This window comes from Rhinichthys klamathensis, unplaced genomic scaffold (assembly GCF_029890125.1).
Source record: "Rhinichthys klamathensis goyatoka isolate OS25496 unplaced genomic scaffold, OSU_Roscu_1.1 h1tg000005l_1, whole genome shotgun sequence".
NCBI classification, from domain to species: Eukaryota; Metazoa; Chordata; class Actinopteri; order Cypriniformes; family Leuciscidae; genus Rhinichthys; species Rhinichthys klamathensis.
Window position 1 is genome coordinate 725,031 of NW_026606558.1, and position 12,647 is coordinate 737,677.

Here is a 12,647-nt window from a genome sequence, read left to right on the forward strand (position 1 = left end):
GGAAAGAGATATCCTGCTACATCACATTAACCTACAACACACAGTTGGTGTATGCTGATGGGGCCGGCAAACAGGAAACCCAGAGTGTAAGAGAATCCGCAACATTCGAATTTGGCAAATTACCAGAATTTATGTAACGTGTACTTCATTTAGATGTATTCCCCTTTCACAACGGCCTCGGACACGAATAGCAATTCGTAGACAAACACAAGTACAGTACATAAATACACAAGCACGCAAAGACAGTGCGGCTACTAAAGATAACAAGCCTACTGGAGCAAACATTGCAGCAAAACACAAACTGATTTCATCACTCCTCAAGACTTTATATCACTGCCGTCATAAAAAAAAGTTTCAAACAGAGTGGCAGCAGAGGAGGGATCATGAAATGATTGACGTAATGAATGAAAGATGATTTGGTTTTTAGCAGGCATGATGCTGATGGTTTTTGATTTCAGCCTTGAGCAAGGTCATTTAATGAGTTAAATGACTGACATGAAAAAATGTGCATTTATTATTAAAGACCACTCTCTGTGGCATCACGACATCATAAGATTTCACAACTCTCTGGTGCACTTCTGAAATACTGCCAACAGATGTCACTGTGTCACTTTATGTTCATTACGTGTGTGGGAGAGGGTGTTTGTGTATGTGTATAACAGAGATTTGTTTAATTGTACATGTAATAACTGTGAATGTGAGTGTATTTGTGAGTGAGGGAGACTCACGCTGCGTGCAGTAGAGGCCGGTCCAGCCCAGGCTGCACCTGCACTCTCCGTCGTAGGCACTACATTGGGCTCCGTTGTGACAGTTACATGAGTTCAAGCAGTCAGGGCCCCACTGGCCTATGGGACAAACTGCGGAGCCAGAGACACCGTCAGATACAGATGTGTATTGTGTTCTAATATAAAACACGTGTGTTAACGCACATTTACAGGCCCCTAACTGACATAACATGTATACAAAATGATGCATTTGATGTAAAATTAGCATGTTTTGCAAATAAAATGTGGTACAGCCAAAATAAAGAGGAAATCACATTCAAATGAGAGCCGTAGCCACAGTATAAAGTTAAACCTTTTAGTCAATTTAAAGCTGAAAATGTCACTGTTTGGAATTACTAATTGAAATCCCTCACTTTTCCCACAGCCAATCCTCACCCCTTCACTTACAGCAAACAGTGTTAGATTAACAGCTCGAGAGGGGAGGGAGAAGAGCGAATAAGCCATAAATTCTCCGGGACATTGTTGCTCTCGTCTCTATTTCATATTGCCGCTCTCTTGTGCTGTGTGAATTATTGAGAGTGTGCTATCAAGTAATTTATTGAGGAAATTGTTGGTCTCCATCAGCGGTGCTTGTGGGGTATTTGGCAAAGAAAAATGGACGTGGTTATGATTTACATGGCACTATGACATGAGACGCCCATGAGAGAGAAATGAATGAAAGTGAATGGGACAGAGTAGTAGGACTAAACACAAAGAGTGGGAGAAATAAAGAAGGTGAAACTGAAGACAAAAACAGAGAGAAAGACAAATTGGTTCATACTCTGTGAACAGTCGTCTCCAGTCCAACCTGGGAAGCACTGGCAGGAGCCGTCAATGGGGTTGCAGGTTCCATTGTTAGTGCACAGACAGATCTCAGCACAGGCTTTCCCGAATTTGCCACTGGGACACACTGATGGGACACAAACCACATAACAAAGACATAAAGAACAACACTTAAAGCTGCGAGTCGTTCTTTCAGGTAATCACAGAATATCTGTAGGATTCTAACAATGTTTTTACTCCTTACACTGATCTTTGTCCACAGTAATCGGCTTTCGAGTCAAATATTTACATTCAAATTACAGATCCTTCCGAAATAGCTTTTGCTTTCTCGGTGATGTGAAGGAGAAGTGTGTCAGCAGCGGCACTAAGCAAAATTATTGAAATGATGTGAAATAATAATGATTATTTCTTAAACTCTACTGCAGCACCATGTTTCGAAAAAGAAAAAATGCTCTTGTTCACCAAGGCTGCAAGTATTTGATTAAAAATACAGTAAAAACAGTAATATTTGGAAATATTATTATGACAAAGTTCATTTTTTTGTCTTCATTCACATGATCCTTCAGAAATAATTTGAATGAACTGATTTGGAGCTCAATAAATATTTCTTATTATTGTAAATGTTGAAAACTATTCTGCTGAATATGTATGTGGAAACATGAAAAACAAAATTCTTATATATATTCTTATATAGAAATAGAAAAATAACAGCAATAATTGAATTAGAAATCTTATTTTACCTTGCTAAATAGTAAAGTATTCATTCATTTAAAAACACAATCTTACAGACCACAAACTTTTGAACAGTTGATCCAGTGATGTTATGCAATATTTTTGACTTGAATAAAAGTCATTTAGAAGAATTTAAGTTATTTGTTTAGTGTACTGTCTATACAGTACTATAGTTTTCTGAACTTTAAACTTTACTGTAACATCTTGCAATTCCCCATTTCAAACTTTTCACAGATCACAGATCATCATGCTATAATAGAGCTGCATGAGTAGTAACTGATGATAAACCAGAGTGACACGTCAAGTAGTGATTGTAAGTCGTGTGTCTGCGTGCACTTCAAAGCTCGATCACCCTTCAAACATGTGCTTCTGTCACACTGTCCAATTATCCGTCTTTGCCAGCTTCACTCGGCGCCGTCAAGAATAGGGTCGACTGATGTACTACAAAATTAAAAATAGAGCTTGTGTACATTTTTAATAAAACGAATATTTCACCACACTCTGACACTTGCCTCCATTATAAATTTCAGTTGAGTTTAAAGCCCATCATGTTTTGTACCCCTCTCCCTTCTTGTTTCGGTGAGTTCACAGCAAGGTACATACAATGAGATACCTCCTATTTCCTCCTTTGTCGAAGACAACATACACGTCTTCAGCTTCTCATGAGAGCTGAAATACAGCCACACGATGAAATCTGATGTTCCAATCAGATGAATTGTCCATTGAGGTGAAGCTGAAACTAAATCTTTGAGCCACTGGGTTTTAATAATTATATTTCCACACTCTTCTCATTTTGTGGAAACTCTTTCAACTAACTCAAAGCTTCCTCTTATTAGCTAGCGACCCCCTCATGTCATGGGCTCCGTTTCATTCCAACTGTGACTAGCCGAAGTTCATTAGCTCGCTTTGAGACGGGTGAACGTGGGCTCAAGACATATGAGGACGCCGGCACAGACCAAAACTACAAAAAAGTAGGTGTGTGGGCTAGCCACGATTCCCCCTGAGGCCTGCCTTTCTTCCAGTAATTATGATCTGGACAAATTAAAACAAGCCTTTTCTCGAACCTTCTCCTTCTTCTGCTTTAACATATTAAATATTTATTCACGAGACAGCTCTGAAAGCAATGAAAGTGAATTCTATATATTCATGCAGCCTTTCCTTAATTCATGAAAAGACTGGTTAATTATTGTGAGATGGTCTATCTATATTTCATCTGAATGTCTCAGTTGGGTGCTGTGGTGTGGTTTATTAGTTTTGAGTTGGAAATCTGCCTCATTGACCTGAAACTTAACTCACAAACCCGTAACTGTCTATATAACAGTCAACATGGAGTCAATATTTACAGTGCTATTTTAGTGAACGAGGACAGTGAGAAGCTTAATTTAACTAACTTCATCAAAAGTGAAAACTTCAGTCGAGAAATGATCCCTTGGAAAAGTAAATCAAGAGCTTAGGGTTTGGCTGATCAACCCCTGCTAAAAAAGTTGTAACTATGACATTTTCATTGCATCTTTTTCCATTGACAGCCATTCAAAAGGAAATGCTTTCTGAGAAAATCCATTTGTTTTGCAAGCAACATATATATTGCAGATATATCAATATATTACAGTAGATGTTTTGACATTAGCCAAAGATGGTGGATTTCAAACTTTTTAGGTTTATGCCAAAGCAGCGTAACTGCCATTGTGATGAATAAGAATGTTAAAGGAGAACTCTGGCGCAAAATGAACCTTTGGTCTAATAAAACATTGGTACCTAGTCAACCGTTCTCTGAGATTTGTTTTCATGATAATCGAATGTAAAGAGTTTTATCTCTAAAAACTGTTTAGCGTATAACGCTAGTAATGGGGGCATTTAATAAGTAAAAAGAAATCACTAGTTAATACCACTAACAAGGCTCAAAATAGCCCCACACGAACACAGTAACATAATGAGGATCCCTACATGCAAAACGAAGCATTGAGAACTTTGTAAGTGAACAGACCGTTTAATAAGAAGATATTTTATAAAGACAGTCCACTTCTTGTATACAGACAGGAGCCATCTTTGGAAAACAGTCTCGACTAGTCAAACCACGAACGCCATTCATACAGTTCAGAAGTTCACTGAACTTCATACAGTTCAGCTCACTTAGCACGTCGTTCGTGGTTTGATTAGTCGAGACTGTTTTCCAAAGATGGCTCCTGTCTGTATACACGAAGTGGACTGTCTTTATATAATATCTTCTTATTAAACGGTCTGTACACTTACAAAGTTCTCAATGCTTCGTTTTGCATGTAGGGACCCTCATTATGTTACTGTGTTCGTGTGGGGCTATTTTGAGCCTTGTTAGTGATATTAACTAGCGATTTCTTTTTACTTATTAAATGCCCCCATTACTAGCGTTATACGCTAAACAGTTTTTAGAGATAAAACTCTTTACATTCGATTATCATGAAAACAAATCTCAGAGAACGGTTGACTAGGTACCAATGTTTTATTAGACCAAAGGTTCATTTTGCGCCAGAGTTCTCCTTTAATGGATAGCTCTCTCCAGGTATTATAGACGTCCTAGACGTAAATCTTAAAGCATGAAGTATATTAGTGGAAATTAACAAATCATTGTTTCTACACTGTCTCTTGTTTTCCACAGGAGCTCAACAAAAACAGAAACCGGTGATATTGACCTGACTCTTCAGTGTTTGTGTCTCGCTCAGAAGAATGTGCTCAGCAATATTCAGATTTCCTCTGAAGGTTATTTGTCAGAGTGTCAGTGATAATGCCAATTATTTTCAGTACGGCGGAGGCGCAGAGTCAGCGTGGCGTTCTGCAGATGGGCATGTTGCCAATGGCAGTGCACGCACGCGCACACACACACACACACACACACACACACACACACACACACACACACACACACACACACACACACACACACACACACAAGTGCCCTGCGGGTCGAGGTGACACATTTTGGGTGACAGGTAACAGTTATGTATATAATCCTAGAGAGAACCACAAGACCATCTTTACATACCAATCAAAATACATGTAAACAATACATTTTACAGGACAACTTACTTAAAGGTACACGATTGTGCCGCACTATTTTATCTACATAATTGATTCTGGTTCACTGTGGTTCATCAGCAGGGGAAGTAGCAACTTAAAGGATAGACCTTTGGTGTGATGTCATTACAGTTAGTGTAAATCGCCTCAAGAAGTGTTTCCTGCTTATGTGATTTTTTTCACATTTTGAAAAAGCATAATTGAAACCCATATAAATCTCAGCCGAAAATTCTCACTAACGATAATAAATAATTTTATTTTAAGCCATGTATTTTTATATGCGTTTTTAAAAATACCTTTAAAGATTTGCTGCAAAACAAATTGCTGTAATTTGACTATTTACTGATGCTTTCAAGACTACAAGCAATCTAAACAAAACCGTATGTTAATCCATGTCAGCCAACTAGATAATGTTACCTTGGTGACAAGTTTAAAACAGCAGAATTTGCAACAACACTGTTCAATACACAAAACCGTTTTCAAGACATAATAATTAATATATTGTAAGTGACAGTTCCGTCAACTGGCCGGAAACACACCCACATTGGCCCCTGAGAGTTGTGCAAAAAAATCCACCAGAACTGTAAATCATGTGGAAGCAACAATAATGTGTCAACAGTTTTGCAAAAACTGTGTATTTCTGGCACATTATCATGAGAAATGGATGCCTTGGTGTATTGATTCAGTTATAGTGTGTTTCCATTAGAACAATACTGTAATTATAGTAAAGGTAGTCAGACAGAGAAGTGACAATACTTCTCTCGTACCTCTCTGCAAGCAGAACTCGCCTCCAAGGATCTGAGAGGGTCCATGGGTGAGGAAGAGAGGAAAATAGAGAGAGAAAGCAGAGAAACTGAGGGAAAGCAACGAGAGCTACTTGCCTTGGTTGCAAAGTGAGCCGAAGAAGCCGGCCAGGCACTCACAGTGACCCGTGATGTGGTGGCATGGCCCTGTGCTGTGCACACACTGAGGGCATGACTGGCTGCAGCGGTGCCCGTAGAAACCAGGAGGGCAAACTGTGACAGGCAAAGGACAGGAAGTGAAGGAGAGAAACAACACAGAAAGGATCACAGACATATGGAAGGAAAGATTTAGTGGGAAGGCAAAGAAAGGCAAAATAGAGATTAGACACAAATGGAAAATATGAATACAAATTTGCATTATCAGAAGGACAAACAGGCAAAAAAAAAAAAAATGGTACAGTGCATTGCACAAAGCACATTCATATAACCATTAGAATTGTCAACATTGTCTCGTTACCCAGTAAAAAATATTATTATTCTGTAAAAGTTTGGAATCAGTTCAGTATGACTATTATTATTTCTATCATTACAACTCTCTGGAGATTTTTAGCATGGTAATGGATATGACAATGTTGTTAATGTATTTGGTCTTGGAGGAATAGATCTGCTTTATCTGCTACGCTGCTGCTGTTGATTATTGCCATTGTTGTAGATTATTGCTGCTGCACTGCTGTGAGTATGTAAGACATACTGCTGCTGCACAAATAGCATATATAGTAGTCAACATTTGAAGTGGATCAAAACCTTTTATCAAAGTTATACATGAACAATACCCGTTCTTGTCTTAGGACAACTTTGATGAACTTTTTTGATCCACTTCAAATGTTGACTACTGTAGCTATGGAAGGTAGAGGGTTTCAGAGGAACTCTGAAGCGCGCTGCAAATATATTGCTATAGTGAATGCTAACCAGTCATTTAAATGTTGTGAGCAGCAAGCTCATTGGCTGCAGATGCGACATGAACCAATCAGCTTGTGCCAAGTAGTTAACGCTGTTAAAGGGGTGGTTCAGAATTTTGGACATCGGCCTCATTTCCAAGTTAGCCTTAGTGTTATTTATCAGTGGAGACAGTTTTCAAAAATGTTCATCCAGTCATTCCAGTTGCATAGTTCGCCGGTGCTAGGCTAGCGCGAGTCAACAGTAACTGCTAGCCTGCCATTAAAAACAGTTTTACCCACTCCACAGTACACCAAAAGCAAATAAATTATAACGCCAGACTATCGATGTAAATGTCTGTTGAGAGAATAATGTTAGAAATCAAACTACCCTTTCATTGCATTGCAATAGTTATACTTTGTTCCCAGTATTTATTAGCACAGTGTACAGCAGCGGCGGAGTGATATGTAGTTACCTAGGCAACCGAGAGAGGTAGTGAGAGAGAGGGGTAGAGAGAGGTAGTGCAGGTAGTTCCGACTGTAGTGAGCTTCGGTTCGGTGTTTACTTTTCGGCACAGTACTACTAACCGGAGTAAAATTCCGCGGCTGCTGAGAAACTAGTTCCTGTAAATGTATTGCGATCATTGAGATGCAAGAGTAGTTTGATTTTTAAAATTATTCTCTGAACAGACATTTACATCGATAGTCTGGCGTTATAATTTATTTGCTTTTGGTGTACTGTGGAGTGGGTAAAACTGTTTTTAATGGCAGGCTAGCAGTTACCGTTGACTCGCGCTAGCCTAGCACCGGCGAACTATGCAACTGGAACGACTGGATGAACATTTTTGAAAACTGTCTCCACTGATAAATAACACTAAGGCTAACTTTGAAATGAGGCCCGATGTCCAAAATTCTGAACCACCCCTTTAATATCATCAGGTTGCGTTAAGGACCCATCAGCCTGCGCCATCTAGAGTTTCATGACAGAACTATAGGATTTTTTTTTTTAAAGAGACTACTTTATTTAGCAACAAGGATGCATTCAATTTATCAGAAGTGACAGCAAAGACATTTATAATGTTACAAAAGATTTCTATTTTAAATAAATGCTTTTATTTTGAACTTTCTATTCATCAAATAATTTTGAGAAACATGGTTTTCATACAAATATTAAGCAGCACAGCAGTGTTCAACATTGATAATAATAATAATAAATGTTACTTGATCAGCAAATCAGCATATTAAAATGATTTCTGAAGGATCATGTGACACTAAAGAATGGAGTAATAATTGACATCACAGTAATAAATTTGAGATGTATTAAAATAGAAAACAGTTCTAATACAATTTTACAGTATTACTGTTTGTACTGTAATTTTGATCAAATAAATGCAGGCTGGGTGAGAATAAGAGACTTAACAAAGCATTAAAAAAACATACCGACCCCAAACTTTTGAAAGGTAGTGTATAATTGAGCTTTTCATTTAACCATTACAATAGTATTATCATCGATGGCCAACTAAGATTTGAAAGATTCCTCCAGGTACTATTGTTTAACCCCAAATCAAGGAGACACTGTCACCTGTACAACTAATATAAGCAGAAATAATGAGGGGGTTTTGTCGGCCTCACGGTCCTGCTCATCGTTTTACAGAGCATGAGGGCTCAGTCTGTCTCTGTCACTCAGCTCTGTCCAAGACAGGAGCTCCTGTGGGTCATTTTTCTTCATTAGAGTCTTGATTTGCTTTAATTGCTGTAAATTTGTGTAATGCAGGAGTAGTGTGTGCTGACCTTTTCACCATGGGTGGTGGGCTTTTGTAATTAAGATAATTGTACAACAATGAACAGTGTGGTGAAGATTAATCACATTCCCTTTCCCTTTACTCTGTAATCTTTGAACACACACAGACACACACACACACACACACACACACACACACACACACACACACACACACACACACACACACACACACACACACACACACACACACACACACACACACACACACACACACACACACACACACACACACACACACACACACACACACACACACACACACACACACCTGCACTCACAACTCCTTCCTGGGTGAATCTCATGAAACATTCCCAGATCATTCTTCAACAAAATAAATAAATGATAAATTATATATTGCTTAAAGCATTAGTTTACTGATGCTGTTTACTTAAAGCATTAGGTAATGCAGAAAATCCTATTCTCATTACTAGAATATAAATAAAGTTCCAAACATAGGTTCGGGAGGAGGCTAATCATTCAGTCCTGTCAATCATCATTACGAGCGGACGTGAGCAGCAGTCATTGCGCCATCCCATGCAGCGACAATTCTTCCAGCTTCCCTCCACCTCCCCATCTCCTCCTCTATTTCTATAATTGTTCCTCTACACAGTACCATTACAGGAGGGTTGAGTTAGGAGCCCAAGCCGAGCCTCGGGGACGAGACTCCTTCGAGGACAGCAAGCCAAGTTTGTTTACCATTAACTATCAAGCCTGGATGGGTAGACGAACTTGTGAAATAATATATAATTTAAGTTGTATTAGTCCATCTAAAAGTATTTATACATCATGTTAGTACATGTTGTGCTTCCTTAAATTTAAAAAAGCTATTTATCCCAGCGTTTTATTAGAAGTAAAAATTACTATTAAAATAAAAATATAATGAGACTCCACCCCTCCAGCCAAAAGTAAAACACCCAGACGCACTAAGGTAATGAAACTTTTTAGATGTGTTTATTCATTTTATTTAAAATGTATTTCATAAAAACAAACAGATTGAATGAATGAATGAATGGATGGATGGATGGATGGATAGATAGTAACCTTTGTGAAATTCACCTGCCTCCTGCCACACAGACTAACTGTTGTAGTATTTTGTTTTCAATCTTTGAAAATGACCAGCAATCAGTCGCCTTATCTGTTAAGGGCACAGTGTGGTAAAGAGAGACAGCAAGAGCGAGACTGTGTCTTAAGAAGAAGACCCCCGAGAGGCAGAGTAAACACTCCTCCTCATGGAGAGGCTGATGAGAGCCCCACATGGACACTGCAACTCTACAGCGATCCAGGGCTGAAGTGATTAAGATGTGTGTGATTAAAGATTTGTTCATGACTCTTCCCTAAGTGCATCCCTCTTCAACCGTCCCCACTCCACTCCCAGAGGGTCACCGTCTGGATGTAACAGTCGTGACCCCCCATCTCATTCCCACCAGTTGTTTATCGTCTTGTCTGAAGTGTGTTCGAATCAAACACTTGTGCGACAAGCTTTGAGAAGGTGACAGGAAGGAGAAAGGAAGTTGAGAAGAAGCTTACTTCTCTTGCAGGAAGTCCCTCGGTAGCCAGGAGCGCACACGCAGGTTCCGTCTTCAGGAGAGCAGGAGCCTCCGTTCTGGCACGAGCAGGTCATGGAGCAGTTAGGCCCCCAGAAGCCTTGAGGACAGATGCTGTCACAGTGGATGCCTGTTAAAAGAATGAGGGAAGTATCACAGCTTGTTCTCCATGTGCTTCCCTATTTTCTATCACAGCAGAAAAAAGAAGTGGGGATGGATGCAGACAAGTGAAATAAACAAAAACAAAATAAATCAGATGCTTGCTTGAAAAAGAGTCATGTATGAGAGGGGAATGCCTGAACCTTAAGGCCACTGCTTTTATAGTAAGCTAGTATAACATATTCTATTGGGATTGTAACGGAGCACCAAGCAGTCTTCTCTGAGAGCAAAGTCCTGGTTTCAAAAGATTGGGGTGTGTGTAGGTTCAGGCATCTCTTGGCCGCAGCACTGGCCCGCTCTGTGCTGTGCTCTGTATGTATTTTTGATCAGACTGGGCCTCCCTGCCAGTGTAGAGTGTTCATTAACAGGGCCAAGTCCCTCGAGTGGTTGAGCCTCCTCTCCCATTCTCTTTCAGCTGGTTTGTGTATAGAGTTCCACTAGGGACACACTCAAGTTCACACGCACAAATATATAAAGAAGAGACCTACTATATTGTTTCAAAGTGTTGTAATGTAATGACATTATCTGGTCATATTGGGGTTACAACAGGAAAATAACAAGGCACACGGACACACACTCTCACAAACAAGCTTACCGCAGAGCTGCCATAGTAGAAATACATACTATGAAATTGTATGATAATAATAATAAACAATAAATATTGATAAAATATAAATATACTGTATATGACAAAATATATAATAAAGTACATTGATCTTCAATAAATAGAATCATATCACAGATAGTATAACTGTTTACTCTGTATATACCCAGAATAAACAAATATTTCAGTAATATGAACACCAGTGTGTGTATATATACAGAACAATATTTATATTAATAACATAAGTAAATGTTACTGCAAATAAAAATATGTTTATTCTTATAGATTTATATTATAAATATATTTAGTTACATTTACTAATATTAGTAATCAGATTAAACCATATATTATTATACAATTATATATATATATACAGTGTATACAATTGTATAATAATATATAGTTGTTTATTCTGATTACTAATATATATATATATATATACAGTATATATATATATATATATATATATATGAATCTCTTTATGAATATGCATTGAATTTGTATATTTATTCAGGTCGTTGTAGTGTCGATATAAAGACTGATTTGCAGTTTTAATCACGTTACAATTGATGTCAAAATTAATATCAGTTCATAACATCTCATTCATTTCTACCACTTTCTGAGTTAGCAACAGTAACCACATGGAGCAGAGCTTAGTAAAGGGGCAATTGGCAGAACTAGTGTTTATTTTGTGACTATTAAAATTCCTAACTATAAATAGATATATTTATTAAACACACGTGACGCCGCTGCCATTATAAAAGCAATCAGCACTCGTGGCAATGCACTACAATGATTTGACCACGGTTATGCCTACACCATTTACCTTTAATAAAATCAGTGTAATGCTCAGCTTCGAGTGGCTTACTGCTTTAATAATACAACTTAAATAAATTAGCATCTATACATTTCACACTCCATAAGCAAGATGGCATAGAAGGGAGAAATGATGTGCACACACATATTCTCACACACATCCTTTCAAGCTGAAGCTCAGGAACCTCATTTGCAATTTTCTTTGACAGAGACTTTTCTGAGCGAGTGGCACGGCCCATTAAAATGGAATTAGTCCCAGGTCTTTGAATTAGACCAGGTCTAAACTTCAGGCAAAGGCATCATAAGTGCTCCACCTCTGTGGCAGAACAGAGAGGTGTCCGGATGGGGGGCAACAAGGATGTGCGATTAAGACAAGCCCAGCCACCGCACATCAAAGCAGGGGTGAGCCTGTTTGAGCTTCTGCTGGGCTGGGCGGAAAAAAGTCCTGCACTTTCTTTATTGTCAGCAATGAATGAGAATAGAAGAGTGCCCTGAAAGCCTAATAGTGACAAAAAGAGGGGCTTTTGAGCAGAGCGAGGGAGAAGAAAGAGGAGAAGTGACTGTCTGCATATGAGACTTTTCTAGCAGAGAAATGCCAGGGGGACCAGCAGCCAAATTAATGAGCGAAGAGCAAGTACCATCATAGACCATCCCTTTCCACCGCACTTTACATGTTAAGTGGACACACGAGCGCACATGCCTGCACACGTAATGC

The 12,647-nt window shown here is 38.8% G+C and overlaps 1 protein-coding gene across 3 annotated transcripts in view; it reads right to left on the reverse strand.

Annotated features, from left to right (window-relative positions):
• megf11 (multiple EGF-like-domains 11) overlaps positions 1–12,647 on the reverse strand; it is a 153,435-nt gene that overhangs the window by 9,648 nt on the left and 131,140 nt on the right. For 2 of the 3 annotated variants that reach the window (XM_056254060.1, XM_056254043.1), the window contains exons 15-18: positions 10,337–10,483; positions 6,209–6,343; positions 1,546–1,674; positions 729–857 (exon numbers count right to left, since the gene is read on the reverse strand). In XM_056254060.1, the coding sequence (XP_056110035.1) occupies positions 729–857; positions 1,546–1,674; positions 6,209–6,343; positions 10,337–10,483 (540 nt within the window). The remainder of the gene's footprint in view (positions 1–728; positions 858–1,545; positions 1,675–6,208; positions 6,344–10,336; positions 10,484–12,647) is intronic. The other variant, XM_056254050.1, reaches the window with a different exon arrangement.